Source organism: Neoarius graeffei, chromosome 6, assembly GCF_027579695.1.
Source record: "Neoarius graeffei isolate fNeoGra1 chromosome 6, fNeoGra1.pri, whole genome shotgun sequence".
Lineage (NCBI taxonomy): Eukaryota > Metazoa > Chordata > Actinopteri > Siluriformes > Ariidae > Neoarius > Neoarius graeffei.
This window is the reverse complement of record NC_083574.1, coordinates 57,970,238-57,989,558: the sequence shown is the minus strand read 5'-3', so window position 1 is coordinate 57,989,558 and position 19,321 is coordinate 57,970,238. Positions and strand designations below refer to the sequence as shown.

Below are 19,321 nucleotides of genomic sequence, written 5' to 3'. Positions count from 1 at the left end.
TTTCCGGCCTTGACCCTTACGCACAGAGATTCTTCCAGATTCTCTGAATCTTTTGATGATATTATGCACTGTAGATGATGATATGTTCAAACTCTTTGCAATTTTACACTGTCGAACTCCTTTCTGATATTGCTCCACTATTTGTCAGCGCAGAATTAGGGGGATTGGTGATCCTCTTCCCATCTTTACTTCTGAGAGCCGCTGCCACTCCAAGATGCTCTTTTTATACCCAGTCATGTTAATGACCTATTGCCAATTGACCTAATGAGTTGCAATTTGGTCCTCCAGCTGTTCCTTTTTTGTACCTTTAACTTTTCCAGCCTCTTATTCAGTCACCCTCTGCACACCGTCATCAGCAACCAGAGGAGCCTGTTCAGTGACAGAATGCTCCTTCCCAAGTGCAGGACGAACAGACTTAAAAACTCCTTTGTCCCTCGCGCCATCAGACTGTACAACTCTTCTCTGGGGGGGGGGGGGGGGGGGGGGGGTAACAGGAGGACAGAGGACGGGAAGGAGCAGTAGCCTAGCCTAACAATAAGCAATACCGGACAATGTGCAATATAATGTGCAATATCTCTCCTGCCGCCCCCCCTTCTCCCCACCTTTTTTCCCCCTCCTTCCCCCCCTCCCCACTTTCTCTCTTCCCCATATCTTATTCTTTTTATATTTGTATATGTAAATACTTAATTTGTTTTAATTTATCTCGACGTTTTCTCTATTTCTTTCTCTGTTTATCTGTAATGATGCTGCTGGAATCTTAATTTCCCTGAGGGAACCTGCCCAAAGAGATCAATAAAGTTTTATCTAATCTAATCTATTGCCCCTGTCCCAACTTTTTTGAGACGTGTTGCTGTCATGAAATTTCAAATGAGCCAAAATTTGGCATGAAATTTCAAAATGTCTCACTTTTGACATTTGATATGTTGTCTATGTTCTATTGTGAATACAATATTAGTTTTTGAGATTTGTAAATTATTGCATTCTATTTTTATTTACAATTTGTACTTTGTCCCAACTTTTTTGGAATCGGGGTTGTACACACACACACACACACACACACACACACACACACACACACACACAGACACTCACACACAGTGGTGCTTGAAAGTTTGTGAACCCTTTAGAATTTTCTATATTTCTGCATAAATATGACCTAAAACATTATCAGATTTTCACACAAGGCCTAAAAGTGGATAAAGAGAACCCAGTTAAACAAATGAGACAAAAATATTATACTTGGTCATTTATTTATTGAGGACAATGATCCAATATTGCATATCTGGGAGTGGCAAAAGTGTGTGAACCTCTAGGATTAGCAGTTCATTTGAAGGTGAAATTACAGTCAGGTGTTTTCAATCAATGGGATGACAATCAGGTGTGAGTGGGCACCCTGTTTTATTTAAAGAACAGGGATCTATCAAAGTCTGAGCTTCATAAATAATGGCATGAACAAAGGAGATTTCTGAGGATCTCAGAAAAAGTGTTGTTGATGCTCATCAGGCTGGAAAAGGTTACAAAACCATCTTTAAAGAGTTTGGACTCCACTAATCCACAGTCAGACAGATTGTGTACAAATGGAGGAAATTCAAAACCATTGTTACCCTCCCCAGGAGCGGTCGACCAACAAAGATCACTCCAAGAGAAAGGCGTGTAATAGTCGGCGAGGTCACAAAGGACCCCAGGGTAACTTCTAAGCAACTAAAAGCCTCTCTCACATTGGCTAATGTTAATGTTCATGAGTTCACCATCAGAGCCACTGCCCTCCAAAAAGAACATTGCTGCTCATCTGCAGTTTGCTAAAGGTCATGTGGACAAGCCAGAAGGCTACTGGAAAAATGTTTTGTGGATGGATGAGACCAAAATAGAACTTTTTAGTTTAAATGAGAAGCATTATGTTTGGAGAAAGGAAAACACTGCATTCCAGCATAAGTACCTTATCCCATCTGTGAAGCATGGTGGTGGAAGTATCATGGTTTAGGCCTTTTTTGCTGCATCTGGGCCAGGACGGCTTGCCATCATTGATGGAACAATGAATTCTGAATTATACCAGCAAATTCTAAAGGAAAATGTCAGGACATCTGTCCGTGAACTAAATCTCAAGAGAACATTGGTCATGCAGCAAGACAACGACCCTAAGCACAAAAGTCGTTCCACCAAAGAATGGTTAAAGAATAAAGTTAATGTTTTGGAATGGCCGAGTCAAAGTCCTGACCTTAATCCAATCGAAATGTTGTGGAAGGACCTGAAGCGAGCAGTTCATGTGAGGAAACCCACGAACATCCCACAGTCGAAGTTGTTCTGTACGGAGGAATGGGCTAAAATTCCTCCAAGCCGGTGTGCAGGACTGGTCAACAGTTACCGGAAACATTTAGTTGCAGTTATTGCTGCACAAGGGGGTCACACCAGATACTGAAGGCAAAGGTTCACATACTTTTGCCACTCACAGATATGTAATATTGGATCATTTTCCTCAATAAATAAATGACCAAGTATAATATTTTTGTCTTAATTGTTTAACTGGATTCTTTTTATCTACTTTTAGGACTTGAGAGAAATTCTGATGATGTTTTAGGTCATATTTATGCAGAAATATTGAAAATTCTCGAGGGTTCACAAACTTTCAAGCACCACTGTATATATGTGGCTGGCATATTCTGTTTTTTATTTATGTTTCACACAATGTCCCAACTTTTTTGGAATTGGGGTTTTGTGTGTGTGTGTGTGTGTGTGTCTCTCTCTCTCTCTCTCTCTCTCTCTCTCTCAAACACACACACACACACACACACACACACAACCCCAGAATATGACGATTTGCAAATCTTGGAAACCTTACATTTCATTCATTCATCCATCTTGGGTTACCATGCTAGCTATATTACTCCATCCCAGTGTTGTGCAAAGTCTGCTGGGGGGCGAACTTCTCAAGGTCCTCCTGTGTGCATCACTCTGGTCGTTGTGGGCAGACAAGTAGGTGTTTCATCATCTGCTCTGCTCCACAGTCACATGTTCATCTCTGTTGTATCCCCATTTCTTCATCAGGACTCTACACTGTCCGGTTTCAATTCTATGACGCTTTAGGCATGACCATATCGGCCACGTCTCATTGGATCCTGGGGGGAAGCATTCGCTCAAGTTCAGTTTGTGAGGAGCTGCCTGGAGATGGTCTATCCACAGAGTCAACCTTTGATTGTGAGTGCTGCCATTAAGTGCTGTAGTGGAATGTAGAAAACCGTGTCTTGACTTGAGTCTCTTATGTGCTGGTTCATGCTGAAAGAGTGGGTGAAGAGGATCACTCTCTTGTTTGAGTTTCTCCATCTGGACTGAGACTGCTCTTCTGATGTGTGGGGGTGCAATACCGCACAACAGGTTGAGGTCGTCAACTCTTGTTGGTCTTAGGCATCCGGATATGGTTCTGCATGTGTCCTTTAAGGTTGAGTCCAGCTTTGTGGTATGGGCTGATCTGCTCCATATGGGGGATGGATATTCAGCTGTAGAGAAACAGAGGACAAGAGCTGTAGTATGGATGGTTTTGGCATCTGTACCCCACTTGGTGTTTGTGAGCTTCTTCAGGATGCTGTTCCTGACTCCGACTTTTGCCGTTATCTTCATGATGCGTTCCTTGTATGTGAGAGACTGGTCTAGGGTAGCACCAAGGTAGACTGGCTTATGGATATATTCCAGCCATTTACCCTGCCATCTAACCCTAAGCCATTGATCTGTATCTCTGTTCCTTAGGTGGAAGACGCTTACTTGGGTTTTGTCAGGGTTAGCCCTTAGGTGGTTCTCGGCATAGTTGGGTCTACCAGGGCATTACTAAATTTTGTTTCCACTCCTTCAAAGGATCTTCCCTGTGCAGCAGTGCTACGGTTATCAGCATAGAGAAAATTCCTTGTGTCTGGGTGTATTGGTTGGTCATTTGTGTATATGTTTGTGGCAGCGGGGGCGTGGTCAAGCGCCGGTCTGTGACAGGAGGGCGGAGTCAGAGAAGGTAAATGGCAGAATCACTACACCTGATGTCAATTAACGTGTTTGTGTGTCTTCCCAGTGACCGCGCCCTACTTAAGGAGGGAGAGCGAGAGCAGAGGGAGCTCTTCCCCGAACCAGACGCCGGTTGGGTGTGTGTGTGTCTGAGTGTGTATGTTAGACTGAAAAGTGTGACAATAAAAACCCGCTTTACCAACCTGAACTCTGTCCTGCCATCTTCTGTGCTCCGCCTTTGTGTGGGAACTGCTACAGTGGTGCCGAAACCCGGGATATCTGGAGTGCAGAAGCCGACTAGCCCCATGGAGTCCTCCCCATTCGCCGACCTGGTCCACGCCCTCGCCACGGCCCAGCAAAGCCAGCACCAGGCGCTAGTCACCCTCCACAAGGAGCAGGAACAGCGGTTCGAGGCCCTGGTGTTGGCCCAGCAAGAAGATCGTCAGTCGTTCCGGCACCTCCTCGCGTCGGCGGGGTCTACCAACGCTCCCACCGCAAGCCCGTCCCCCCTCACCCTAACAAAGATGGGCCCGCAGGACGACCCCGAGGCATTCATCACGCTCTTTGAGCAAGTCATGGAGACCTCAGGGTGGCCAATGGATCAGCGCGCGGCGCGCCTCCTCCCCCTGCTAACGGGAGAGGCTCAGCTGGCCGCGCTGCAGCTCCCTGCCGACTGCCCTACGCGGACCTTCGCCGGGCCATCCTCCAGCGTGTGGGGTGCACCCCCGAGCAGCAGCGTCAGCGCTTCCACGCTTTGCGCTTGGAGGAAGTCGGCCGGCCGTTCGCGTTTGGCCAGCAACTCCGGGGCACCTGCTGGTGGTGGTTGAGGGCCGACAACCACGACGCCGAGGGGATCATCGACCAGGTGGTACTGGAACAATTCATCGCCCCCTTGCCAGCAGGAACCGCGGAGTGGGTCCAGTGCCACCGCCCGGCATCGCTGGATCAGGCAATCGAGTTGGCAGAGGACCATTTGGCGGCTGTCCTGGCGGCAGGACAGCAGACGGCCTCTTCTCTCTCTCTCTCTCTCTCCTCCTGTCTCTCGTCCTCGCCCCATTCCCCCACCGCGGAAGCGGGGGCCGTCGCCACCCCTGCCGGCCCGCCACACCCGCGGTGCCCTCCCATTTCTCCCTTCTGTGTCTGTCTCTCCCCTCCCTCAGGTGAGTGAGCCCCAGAACACCGGTGCGGAGAGGAAGCCCGGGCTGGTTTGCTGGCGCTGCGGGGAGCCCGGCCACCTCCAACAGCAGTGCATGGTAATGGAGGTGGGCACGGTGGTTTGGATCCCCGATGTGCCAGGAGCCGCCCTCGATCGGGTCGGAGCATATCGCATACCAGTGAGTATTCAAGGGGATACATATCAGGCGTTGGTGGATTCTGGTTGTAATCAGACCTCAATTCACCAAAGCCTGGTGCAAGACGAGGCATTGGGGGGAGCACAGGGGGTGAAGGTGTTGTGTGTGCACGGGGATGTTCACAGCTACCCTTTGGTGTCGGTCCACATTTTTTTCCGAGGGGAAAAATTTATAGTAAAGGCAGCGGTTATTCCTCGCCTCACCCACTCGATAATTTTGGGGACTGATTGGCCGGGATTCGGGGAGTTGATGAGCCATTTAGTGGAGAGTGGGTCCTGCCATACTTCAGTAGGGGGAGGTCCCGGTGTTGCCTTGGCGGGAGCAGCTGTCACAGAGCCGTCTACGTCATCTCCGCATCAGAGTGAGGAGCCACAGGCTCCTCCTCCCTCTCTCGGGGAATCCCTGGCGGATTTCCCATTAGAGCAGTCGCGAGACGAGACTCTGTGGCATGCGTTTGACAAAAGTGAGAGTAATCGATGGTCAAACGCTCCTGCCGAATGCCACCCCGTCCTTCCCCTATTTTTCTATTATGAAGGATAGATTATACCGAGTGACGCAGGACACTCAGACGAAAGAGCAAAATCACATAGCTTTTAATCCCAAAAAGCCGCCGGGAATTGGTATTCCAGGCGGCTCACTTTAATCCCATGGCTGGACACTTAGGGCAGGATAAGACACTAGCCCGAATAATGGCCCGATTCTATTGGCTGGGGATTTGCGGCGATGTCTGTAGGTGGTGTACGGCGTGCCGCGAATGCCAGTTAGTAAATCCAGTGGCCATTCCAAAAGCGCCTTTGCGCCCTCTCCCATTAATCGAGACCCCGTTCGAAAGAATTGGGATGGATCTCGTCGGGCCATTAGATCGGTCAACGCGAGGGTACCGCTTTATATTAGTTCTGGTGGACTATGCAACGCGATACCCGGAAGCAGTGCCTCTCTGCAATATCTCAGCACGCAGTATTGCAGAGGCACTCTTCCGCGTTATCTCCCGAGTTGGAATCCCGAAAGAGATTCTGACTGACCAAGGCACCGCGTTTATGTCACGGACACTAAATGAACTGTATAGGTTATTAGGGATTAAGCCGATCCGCACCAGCGTGTATCACCCACAAACGGACGGTTTAGTTGAACAGCTCAATCGCACCCTCAAGAATATAATTTAAAAATTTGTAAGTGAGGACGCATGTAATTGGGATAAGTGGCTCGAGCCCTTGTTGTTTTCAGTGCGAGAGGTCCCCCAAGCCTCCACGGGGTTCTCCCCGTTCGAATTATTATATGGGCGTAAGCCGCACGGCATTCTAGATGTGCTGTGCAAAAATTGGGAGAAGGGACCTTCACAAAGTAAAAACGAAATTCAATACGTTATTGACCTGTGCGCAAAACTCCACACACTCACCCACCTAACCCAGGAGAACTTGCGGCAGACCCAAGAACGGCAAACCCGCCTGTACAACAAGGGTACGCGCCTTAGGGAGTTCGCACCGGGAGATAAAGTACTCGTACTGTTGCCCACATCGAGCTCCAAATTGATCGCCAAGTGGCAAGGACCCTTTGAGGTCACACGGCGAGACAGGGACGTCGACTATGAGGTGAGGCGAACGGACAGGGGTGGGGCGCTACAGATTTACCACCTCAATCTACTCAAACTCTGGAACGAGGAGGTCCCCGTAGCGTTGGTGTCGGTGGTTCCGGAGAAGGCAGAGCTGGGGCCGGAGGTTCAAAAGGGCGCATTGGCATCGCATACCTCTTCGGTCCCCTGTGGAGACCACCTCTCCCCGACCCAACTCGCAAAGGTTGCCCAGTTACAGACCGAGTTTTTGGACATGTTCTCGCCCCTGCCCGGCCGCACCAACCTCATAGAGCACCACATTGAGGCGCCCCCGGGGGTGGTAGTGCGTAGCCGCCCTTACAGGCTACCCGAACACAAGAAAAAAGTGGTTCGGGAAGAACTCGAGGCCATGCTCGAAATGGGCATCGTCGAGGAGTCCCACAGTGACTGGAGTAGCCCGGTGGTCTTGGTACCCAAGGCTGACGGGTCGGTCCGGTTCTGTGTGGACTATAGAAAAGTCAGCGCGGTGTCTAAATTCGACGCGTACCCAATGCCTCGTATTGATGAGTTGCTCGATCGACTAGGCACTGCTTGCTTTTATTCGACACTGGATTTGACAAAGGGACATTGGCAGATCCCCTTGACTCCACTATCCCGAGAAAAAACGGCCTTTTCCACACCGTTCGGCTTACGCCAATTCGTCACACTTCCTTTTGGGCTGTTTGGGGCGCCCGCTATGTTTCAGTGGCTGATGGACAGGGTCCTCTGCCCCCACGCCACCTATGCGGCTGCCTACCTCGACGACATTATTATCTATAGTAATGACTGGCCGAGGCACCTCGAACATCTGAGGGCCGTCCTTAGGTTGCTGAGGCGAGCGGGTCTCACAGCCAACCCAAAGAAGTGTGCGATTGGGCGGGTGGAAGTACAGTATCTGGGCTTCCACTTGGGCAATGGGCAGGTGCGTCCCCAAATTAACAAGACCGCAGCAATTGTGGCCTGCCTGAGGCCCAAGACCAAAAAGGGGGTGAGACAGTTCCTGGGGCAGACTGGCTATTATCGTAGGTTTGTACCTAATTATTCGGACGTCACCAGCCCTCTGTCTGATCTCACTAAAAAGGGGGCACCAGATCCGGTCCAGTGGACGGAGCAATGCCAGCGGGCTTTTTCTGAGGTAAAGGCCGCACTGTGTGGGGGGCCACTTTTACACTCCCCTGACTTTTCTCTCCCCTTTATGTTACAGACGGATGCGTCGGACAGAGGGCTGGGGGCTGTTTTATCCCAGGAGGTGGAGGGGGAGGACCGCCCAGTCTTATACATCAGTAGGAAGCTGTCGGTGCGTGAGGGGCGCTACAGCGCCATTGAAAAAGAGTGCTTGGCAATCAAGTGGGCGGTCCTCGCCCTACGTTACTACCTGCTGGGGCGCCCTTTCCCCCTCTGTTCGGACCACGCGCCCCTCCAGTGGCTCCACCGCATGAAGGATGCCAACGCGCGGATCACCCATTGGTATCTGGCACTCCAACCCTTTAATTTCAAGGTGGTCCACAGGCCGGGGGCGCAGATGGTCGTGGCAGACTTCCTCTCCCGTCAAGGGGGGAGGGAGTCGGCTGCAGGCTGGATGGCCGCCCAGCCTGAGTCGGGCGGTGGGGGTATGTAGCAGCGGGGGTGTGGTCAAGCGCCGGTCTGTGACAGGAGGGCGGAGTCAGAGAAGGTAAATGGCAGAATCACTACACCTGATGTCAATTAACCTGTGTTTGTGTGTCTTCCCAGTGACCGCGCCCTACTTAAGGAGGGAGAGCGAGAGCAGAGGGAGCTCTTCCCCGAACCAGATGCCGGTTGTGTGTGTGTGTGTGTCTGAGTATGTATGTTAGACTGAAAAGTGTGACAATAAAAACCCGCTTTACCAACCTGAACTCTGTCCTGCCGTCTTCTGTGCTCCACCTTTGTGTGGGAACTGCTACAATGTTGAAGAGCAGAGGGGTGAGAACACTTCCCTGGGGGAGGCCGTTTTTCTGACTGCGCCCATCTGCTGTGGTTACCCTTGAGATCCACAAAGAAACGTCTGTTGGACAGCATGTTCTGGATCAATTCTGTCAACTTCACATCCTTTGTCATCTCGTTGAATTTCCTGGTGAGGATCCTGTGTCGTAGGCAGCAGAGAGATCGACAAAGGCAACTCCAGTAGCTAGTCCTTTCTCATACCCATCTTTGATGTACTGTGTGAGGTTCAAGAGCTGACTAGTACAGGACTTTCCCTGTCTGAAGCTTGCTTGCTCTGGACTGAGGAGCTTGTCCACAAGTGGGGCAATGAGGTTCAGTAGGAGTCTTTCAAAAAGCTTGTACATGTGGCATAGCAGGGAGATGGACCTGTAACTCTTCACCTGAGCCTTGCACACCTGGAGGAGAACAACACTCATGTAGGGATGCTGTTCCTGGACTTCAGTTCAGCATTCAATACTATCATTCCACAGCATCTGGTGAACAAACTGGGTCCCCTGGGCTTCAGCACCCCCCTATGCAACTGGCTGCTGGACTTCCTCACTGAAAGACCACAGTCAGTGCGGGTCGGACAGAACACCTCCAGTGTCATCACCCTCAGCACAGGCTCCCCTCAGGGCTGCGTCCTGAGCCCTCTGCTGTTCACTCTGATGACACACGACTATGTCCCCAGGGCTACCAGCAAACACATTGTGAAGTTTGCGGACGTCACAACAGTGGTGGGCCTCATCAAGGACGATAACGACCTGGCCTATAGAGAGGAGGTGGAGCAGCTGGTGGGCTGGTGCAGGGAAAACAACCTAATCCTGAATGAGGACAAATCTAAAGAGATCATTGTTGACTTCAGGAAAAACCAACCCAGCCACGCTCCACTTCTCCTCAACAACATGCCCATGGAGGTGGTCAATAGCACCAAGTTCCTGGGGGTGCACATCACTGACAACTTCATCTGGTCTGTGAACACCGTGTTACTGGTCAAGAAGGCACAGCAACATCTGCACTTCCTGCGTAGGATGAGAAGAGCCCACCTGCCCCTGCCCATCCTCACTACATTTTACAGAAGCACCATAGAGAGCGTTCTAACCAGCTGCATCTCTGTGTGGTGTGGAGGCTGCAGTGCCTCTGACTGGAAGAATGTGAGGAGAGTGGTGAGGACAGCAGAGAAAATCATTAGGACTTCTCTTCCCTCCATTCAGGACATTGCACCAAGGCATTGCATGTCTTGAGCCAGAAACATCATCAGTGACCCTTCACACCCTCACTATAGACTGTTCTCCCCTCTGGCCTCTGGAAGAGGTTCTGCAGCATTACTGTAGGTGCAGGACCACCAGGTTCTGCAACAGCTTTTTCCCCCAGGTCACCAGATTGCTGAACTCCAAACCCAAAACTTCTATTTATAACTTGAACATTCCAAATTCCACAGGTCACTTTATACTACTGCACTTTATAATAATTTTGCTGCTGCATAATTTAATTTAATACACTTCATATTTATTTCTGTGCTGAGCCAAATTGCAACGAAATTTCGTTCAGTGTACACTTGTTACATACTGAATGACAATAAAGGTTGTCTAAGTCTAAGTAACTCTTTGGGCTTGCTGGGTTTTTGCCAGGTTTCAGTAAAGCAACCACTCTGGCTTTCCTCCGTAATTTTGGAATACTGTTGGTACTCATTCACTTGTTAAACATGCCAAGTAGCCATTTGATTGCACCAGGTCCAAAGTGTTTGATCTGCTTGCAGAGGATATCATCAAGACCAACTGCCTTGTTATTTTTCAGTGTCTTGATGGCATTACACAAATCGCTCATACTAAAAGATCTTGTGTAGTCTGGGTACCCTTGAGAGCACGGAGCATCAGCTTTTGGGAGCTTGGCTCTTCTTGGGTGGTGGTTAGGGTTTCCCTGACTGTTCACAAGAAGTTGGTGGGCAACTTGGTCAGCAGTAACTTGTGGTCTTGTTTGGGTCTTTGTGTAGTTATTGCTGAGGATCCGGATATTTTTCCAGGCTTTCCTGCTGCTGTGGGTCATACCTGTTGATTGTATGAATTCTTGCCATTTTGTCCATCGGTTTTCCATTATGGCATTTGCCAGGTTTTAATCACGTTCCAGTGTGTCTGCAGAGAAAGGATCTTTCTGGAAACATCTTATGTAGTCATTGTACAGTGCCTTGGACTCGTCCGTCAGGTCTGGAGTGTAGCTGATCCGACATCCTCGGGGGATGTTTTGCCGTGAGAATTTCTTTATCATTTTGACGGAGGTGTCATAGTGGGTTGGGAAGGCAGATAGGTCCTGGATGTATGAGTCAAGGTCTGTGGCAAACTTCCCCCCGGTTTGCCTTTTTCAGGTTGAACCGCCAGCGGAAGGGGACTGTTCAAGGTATGATGGCCATATTGACTTTAAGTGTAATGGGGTGGTGTTGGGAATGTGGTATTGGGTCAAGCACAACCTTTTCACATTGATTGGCAATGTTGTTGGAGGCAAACACCAGATCAGGGTTGTATCCCCATGTCCATCTAGAGCTGTTGAAGGAGGGCAGAAGCTTCGCATCATGTATGAGAGACATCTGATTTGCATCCGCCCAATTTTTCACTAGTTCCCCATCTTCGTTGGTTTCCCCATAGCCCCAGGTAACACTGTGGCTGTTGAAGTCTCCGATAACTACGCTGACACGGCTGTCAGTAACTTCACAGGGGAGGTTGAAAGTTTCAGTTGGTGGTTTATAGACAGAGCTGACCGAGATCCCCATCAGCTTGATGGTCAGAACTTCAATGTTGTCATTGTCTGACAGAAAGAAGTTATCCACAGTCAGTCCATCACGTACAAATATTGCACTTCTGTACTGGTCCCGTGGTCTCTCAGTAATGAGGGTCATTCCAGGGACACGTGGGCGAATTCGTGAAGGCCCACAATGTGTTTCCTGGAGGCAGAGAATGTCACAATTGTTGTTCATACACAGTTCGGCCAGCAGGTCTTGCTTGGCTCCTGTCAGACCTTCCGTATTGGATGAGATCATGCCCAATGCCGGTCCTGAAAAGGACCCATGTTTGTGACATCGAAGCCCATCAACAGGTTGGTCGTTGGTAGCCATGTTGGCTAGACAGGGTGATGGTAATAGCAGTAGCATAGTACAATAGAAGGACTCGCAGCTAATTGGTAGGATACCTGACAGGGGTCGCGATGAGAACACTCCTTCTATGACCCCCCCATGTTTCATTGAAAATAGTACAAAGACAACAGATGAAATGATGAAACTAAGAAATTTTTTTTTGAAAAATATATCCTCATTTTGAATTTGATGTTAGCAACACGTTTCAAAAAAAGTTAGGACATGGAGAAAAAAAGACTGAAAGAGTTGTGTAATGCTAAAAAAAATAATAATTTGGTGAATTGGCAACAGGTCAATAACGTGATTGGGTACAAAAAGAGCATCCCAGAGAGGCTGAGTCTCTCAGAAATAAAGATGGGGAAGGGTTCACCACTCTGTGAAAATCTGCATGGGCAACAATTTAAGAAGAATGTTCCTCAGTGTAAAATTGCAAAGAATTTGGTGAATTTGGAGATCACACCATCTATGATACATAATATCATTAAAAGAGTCAGTGAATCTAGAGAAATCTCTGTATGCAAGAGACAAGGCTGAAAACTGACACTGGATGCCTGTGATCTTCAGGCCCTCAGGCGACACTGCATTAAAAGCAGACACAGGTCTGTAGTGGAAATCACTGTATGGGCTCAGGAACACTTCAGAAAACCATCGTCTATGAAAACAGTTCATTACTGCATCCACAAATGCAAGTTAAAACCATATATAAACAATATACAGAAACACCGCCACCTTCTCTGGGCCCGAGCTCTTTTATGATGGACTGAGGCGAAGTGGAAAATTGGCCCAAGGTCTGACAAATCAACAGGAGAAATTCTTTTAAGAAATCATGGATACTACGTCCTCCAGGCTGAAGAGGAGAGGGTTACCATCTGGCTTGTTATCAGTGCACAGTTCAAAAGCCAGCATCTGTGATGTATGAGGGTGCATTTGTGCACATGACATGGGTAGCTTGTATATCTAGGAAGGCATCATTAATGCTGAATAACATATACACATTTCAGAGCAATATGCTGCCATCTAGACAAAATCTTTCTCAGGGAAGGCCTTCCTTCTTTCAGCAAGACAATGCCAAACTGCTTTCTGCACATATTAAAACTGCATTGCCCCGTACTGAAAGAGTCCGGGTGCTAAACTGGCCTGCCTGCAGTTCAGACCTGTCTCCCATTTAAAACATTTGGTGCATAATGAAGCACAAAATACAACCCCGAACTGTTGATGTGTTATATAACCCAGAGACCCCGAACTATTGAGAAATTGAAATTGTATATCAGGCACGAATGGGACAACATTTCTCTTTCAGAAGTCCAGCAATTGCTCTCCTTAGTTCCAAAATGTTTACAGTGTTGTTAAAAGTAGAGGTCATGCAACAGTGATAAACATGCCCCTGTCCCAACTTTTTGAAATGTGTTGCTGACACTAAATTCAAAATGAGCATATCTCATCTCATTATCTCTAGCCACTTTATCCTGTTCTACAGGGTCGCAGGCAAGCTGGAGCCTATAGCTGACTACAGGCGAAAGGCGGGCTACACCCTGGACAAGTCGCCAGGTCATCACAGGGCTGACAAAATGAGCATATAGTTTACAAAAAAACAATAAAATTTCTCAGTTTCAACATTTGATATGTTGTCTTTGTACTATTTTCAATGAAATATAGGGTTTCCATGATTTCCAAATTATCACATTCTGTTTTTATTTACAGTTTACACAGTGTCCCAACTTTTTTGGAATTGGGGTTGTATACATATAGATATACTTTGACAGCTTGTATGGATTTACTGTAGCACTGGCTCAAACTGACCAGCTCTTTCTCCAGTTCATCCAGTGGCAGTAAAGAATTAGCATGACACGTTGGCTTGCTGTCTTTGCAGTCTTTGGCTTTCTTTTTGCCTTCTTCATCAAGTTCTCTGGCACCCTCTAAAAGTGAGTCTTTGGCTTCTGTGCAGGAAGACATCTTTCTGCCCCCTTTAGGCTGCTGTTCCAGTCCAGTGTCAGAGTGCAGTGCTGAAACAGACTATATAGAAGAAGCATATTAAATAATTTAATTGAATGTCTTGTTTCTTGCAACAGCATGCAAGTTTCATAGTATCTGCAGGTCTGACCTGGGCAACTCCCAGCTGACTTCTCTTTTCTGTTAAATCCTCAGTAAGTACTTCCTTTTTTCCTCTCTTGTTTTTTTTCTTCATGTCCTCCTCCTCTTTGGGCTTTTCCTCCTGCTGCCTCTTCTCCTGCTTCCTCTCTTGCTTTCTACACAATTCCATAATCAAATTAATTTTATTCTATGATTATTACTTCACTTTTGAAAACCAATAATCCATTTCCCCAGATTCAGTTAAAACAGTCACTCACCCAGTGGTTAAAATATACAAATAATCTTTTATTTATTATTATTTATTTATTTTTAGTAAAACTGTCATGGAGCTGAAGTTTACCTGTACATATGTTCCTTTAGCATCTCCAATTGCTGAAGTTCTGCACATGCTTTGTCTTCCTCACACAGGGCATCGTATTCATCCTCACCCATCTCCTGCATATGCAGCTTTTCTCTTTCACTCTGTTCCCTTTGTAAGGCCTCTGATTACATTGAAAAAGGTTTTGTCAATTGTACTCATCAATTTGCTGCTCTATTCAACTGTCTAATTCTGTGCATGAATGTGCTCATTAACATAAATGCTCCTGAGGAAATAAGTATCCTTTCGATTGTTTCCTATTCAAGAGTATAATACACTCCTCTCTTTTCACAATATTTTCATCTTTTCCCTTAACTTCGTTCGCTCTTTTTCATTTCCATCCTGTCATTATCTTTTTCTTTCCTATTCCTTTTTTTTCCTTTGCCATCACCTGTCATCTCCAGTTGAGCGCTCTCTCTGGATTTGAATTCAAAGTAGCTGTCAGTGAGGTTGATAACATAGATGTGCTGGCGGTTGTTGAAGGCTTTGATGATGACATGGAGCGCAGTGCTTGGAAAGCGGCAGTACAGTGTCTCCAAGCCATCAATCACAACGCCTCGGTTGCAGTCGCTAAGCTACAGCACATTGGAAATGCATCAACTGGCATACAACAAAGCTTTTTGTGCAATAATAAAGAAACATCTCATTGAAAAGTAATGTTGAACACAAATTATGTTTAAATAATGCAGTCAAATAATTTTGTGGGTGGTTTTACACTCACCGGCCACTTTATTAGGTACACCCATACACAGGCCCGCCGACAGGGGGGGACAAACGGGTATGTTGTCCCGGGCCCAGGAATGGGGGGGGCAGAACTGGGCTCTCATGAAGTTGCGATTATTTTATTTCATTTCAAAATGTGTTGATTTGGGGGAGAAGTGTGCTATATTTGCATTCAATAAATGATTTCTACTGTAGATCTTTTGCCTTTATTGTCTTTGAAAAAGGCGTCAAGAACCCCCTACCACCCCTAATGCAAAAATGGTTTGGGCTGACTCTGTGATTAAGGGGAAAAAAACGACATCATTCGATCATAGCGCTTCGACAATCAGCATGCATGCCATTTGCCAACATGCACACGTCAGGAGCACAGAAAAGAAAAGAAAAGAGAAATAGAGAGGAAGAAACCAAGAGACTCAGGGGCTCACTGCATAAATATTTTAAAAAAGATTCGGATGATGCAGCAGGTACTAGCAAAGGCAGTGGGGCAGCTGAGCCAGGTAAGACCAGTGTTGGGCACGTTACTTTCAAAAAGTAATTAGTTGTAGTTACTAGTTACTTTTCCCAAAAAGTAACTGAGTTAGTAACAGAGTTACTTTGTCATAAAATTAACTAATTACCAGGGAAAGTAATTATTCCGCTACATTTTGTTCCCCCTCAAAAAAAATCAAATTCAATTAGTGTAATCATAATAAAAGTGAATGTTAAATGTGTTTAATGACTGAAATGGACACTTAACAGAACCAATTAGTAACATTATCTACACTATATTAATATTTTTGTGGGACAATGTGAGATAAGACATCTCATCTCATCTCATTATCTCTAGCCGCTTTATCCTTCTACAGGGTCGCAGGCAAGCTGGAGCCTATCCCAGCTGACTACGGGCGAAAGGCGGGGTACACCCTGGACAAGTCGCCAGGTCATCACAGGGCTGACACATAGACACAGACAACCATTCACACTCACATTCACACCTACGGTCAATTTAGAGTCACCAGTTAACCTAACCTGCATGTCTTTGGACTGTGGGGGAAACCGGAGCACCCGGAGGAAACCCACGCGGACACGGGGAGAACATGCAAACTCCACACAGAAAGGCCCTCGCCGGCCCCGGGGCTCGAACCCAGGACCTTCTTGCTGTGAGGCAACAGCGCTAACCACTACACCACCGTGCCGCCCAGATAAGACATCTATCAAATGTAATATATTTTTGTAGTTATTAAAATTATGTTACTAATTACTGGCCACTGATGAGGACAAACGCTTTGTTCCTCGACATAATGTGCATTGCATGTAAACACTCTTGCCTTTTATTTCAAGTAATGGCTGTATTTGCAATGTGAAAACGCAGTCTTGGGTTGACCGCTCGCCATCGCTGGGTCTTCCGATTGAAAGAGCGCGCAGTAGTGCAGTAGGCGTGGCCTACCTACGTATGTTGTCCAAATCTACTCTGATTGGCTTACTGTGCCGTTGTCTCGTGTCTCCCCGCCCCACACGAAAGCAGAGTAAAGAAAGGCTGAACGAGCAGCGTGCCAGATGAGAACAGCTTTAATAAAGTAACGCATAGTATTTTATTGTAAGTAACAGGAAGGGCGTTATAACGATGTAAAAAGTAATTAGTTAGATTACTCGTTACTAAAAAAAGTAACGCCGTTTATTTCTAACGCCGTTATTCCCATCACTGGGTAAGACACAGCCAACTTTTTCCAGCCCCGTAAAGTAACCCCAACCAAGGCACGCGCGGCACGCAATTCATGTTACAAACGAGGGGAGAGCAAGTCACACTGAACACCATATCAAACGCACAGGGCATTGAATCATTTCATAACCACAACGGCTTAATAACATTGTGCTTCATATATCTAATTGAAGCTAAGAATATTCACATTAGCCCGCAATCATATCCCGCCGTTTCTCGAGCGGTGTGTTCTTCTCTGCTTTTCACACTGGACAGTACGCACGCACGCACAACAAAAGTCCGGCGCATTGCATTTCGCACCTGAATAGTTGCAGACTAAGGAAATGTTAAAATGTTAAAACTGTAAAAATGTTGAAATGCTAAAATGAAATGGTTGTTGACCGGTTGAATGGTTTTTGAATACCTGTCATTTAAGGGTTGGAGTGAGTAGAGACTGGGATAAGAGAGGTGGGTGTGTGTGTGGGTTGGGGGGGGGTTGTTAGGGGGGGCCCATTCAGAGGATTTTGTCCCGGGCCCAGCCAAAGCTGTCAGCGGCCCTGCCCATACACTTGCCCATACACTTGACAGCAGCAAAAATGCATAAAAATTGCAGATACAAATCAAGAGCTTAAGTAAATGTTCACTTCTAACATTAGAATGGGAAAATTGTGATCTCTGTGACTTTCACTGTGGCATGGGTGTTGGTGCCAGATGGACTAGTTTGAGTATTTCAGAAACTGCTGACCTCCTGGAGTTTTCACACACAACAGTCTCTAGAGTACACACAGAACGGTGCAAAAAACAAAAAAACATTGAGTGAGTGACAGTTCTGTGGGTGGAAACGTCTTGTTGATAAAAGAGGCCAAAGGAAAATGGCCAGATTAGTTTGGGCTGCGAGAAAGGACATAGTAACTTGTATAATCACTCTTTATAACCATGGTGAACAGAAAAGTATCTCAGCATGCAATAGCAAAAAAACACATTGGGTTCCATTCCTCACCAGCCAAGAACAGGAATCTTAGAATCAAGAACAAGTTCCTATTAAAGTGGCCGGTGAGTGTACAGTGGCCATAAATACTGTGGTGGTTGTTACCTGTAGTCTCTCTGACAGTATCTCTACCAAGAGATCATCAGGCAGTAAACTGTTCATGAATCCCAGCTCGCCCACCTGACTCTCATTCGGGAGCCTGTGAGTCGGACCAGCCTGCACATAACCATACACTGTAATAATGACACTCACCTCACATTCACACATCTAATTCACACAGAAGCTGTATAAAAAGTAGGTTATTAGAGGTATGTATCAATCTTTCTGAGATGAATACAGAAAGCATATCATTATAGAATCCAGTCGAGTACAATCCAACATACTAAAAAAAAAAACGGGCAGTGATTTCTATCTTACTTTGACTTGTATTTCACTGCAGACAATACAAACCCAATATATTTCATGTTTTGTCTGGTCAACTTAATTTAATTTGTAAATATACATCCATTCCTGCATTTCAAACCTGCAACATGTTTTTTTTTAAAAAGAGTCGGGACGGGGCAAAATGAGTTAAAACAATGGAATAATGATGTGATTTAAAACAGGTGTCAACAGGTGATTGTAATCATGATTTGGTACAAAATTAGTGTCCAGGAAATGCCTAGTCTTTAAAGAGCAAAGATGAGCAGAGGATCTCCAGTTTGTCAACAAATGTATGAGAAAATTATAGAAATGTTTAAAAATAATGTTCCTGAAAGAAAGATACAAAGGGATTTGCATATTTCACCCTCTATGGTGCATAACATCACTGAATGATTCAAGGAATCTTGGTGCCGAAAGCGCAAGGGTGCAAGCCTAAGCTAAAGACAGTGATCCCTGATCCCTCAGACAGCACTGTATCAAGAACCGTTATTCATCTATAGCTGATATAGCCACATAGGCTTGAGGTTACTTTGGCAAACCTCTGTCAAACACTACAATACAGATGTCCACAAATGCCAGTTAAAATTTTACTGTGCAAAAAAGAAGCCTCAAGTTAATAGTGCCCTGAAGCACCATCGACTTTTCTGGGCTCGGGGGCACCTGGGATGACCATCACACTGTGGAAATGTGTAGTGTAGTCAGAGGAATAAGTATTCCAGGTCTTTTTTTTTTTGGAAGAAATTGACGCCATTTGTTCCAGACCAAAAATGAAAAAGACCATCCAGACTGTTACCAGCAGCAAGTCCAAAAGCCAGGGTCTGTCATGGTATGGGATTGTGTCAGTGCCCTTGGCAAAGGTAACTTACACTTATATGATGGCAGCATTAATTCAGAAAAGGACATTGAGATTTTGGAGCAGCACAAGCTGCCTTCAAGACGAAATCTTTTCCAGGGATATTTCAATAAGATAATGTAAAACCACATTCTGCACACATTACAAAAACATGGCTGTGGAGGAAGAAGGTGCCTGTCTGGTAAAATATCAAATAATATACTGCTGAACTGTTTTGAGTG

The 19,321-nt window shown here is 46.5% G+C and overlaps 1 protein-coding gene across 1 annotated transcript in view; it reads right to left on the bottom strand.

Annotated features, from left to right (window-relative positions):
• Positions 1–19,321, bottom strand: part of hydin (HYDIN axonemal central pair apparatus protein) — a 338,453-nt gene that overhangs the window by 88,950 nt on the left and 230,182 nt on the right. Inside the window, exons 39-43 of the mRNA XM_060923930.1 lie at positions 17,930–18,040; positions 14,827–15,010; positions 14,418–14,559; positions 14,088–14,232; positions 13,787–13,999 (exon numbers count right to left, since the gene is read on the bottom strand). Of these exons, the coding sequence (XP_060779913.1) occupies positions 13,787–13,999; positions 14,088–14,232; positions 14,418–14,559; positions 14,827–15,010; positions 17,930–18,040 (795 nt within the window). The remainder of the gene's footprint in view (positions 1–13,786; positions 14,000–14,087; positions 14,233–14,417; positions 14,560–14,826; positions 15,011–17,929; positions 18,041–19,321) is intronic.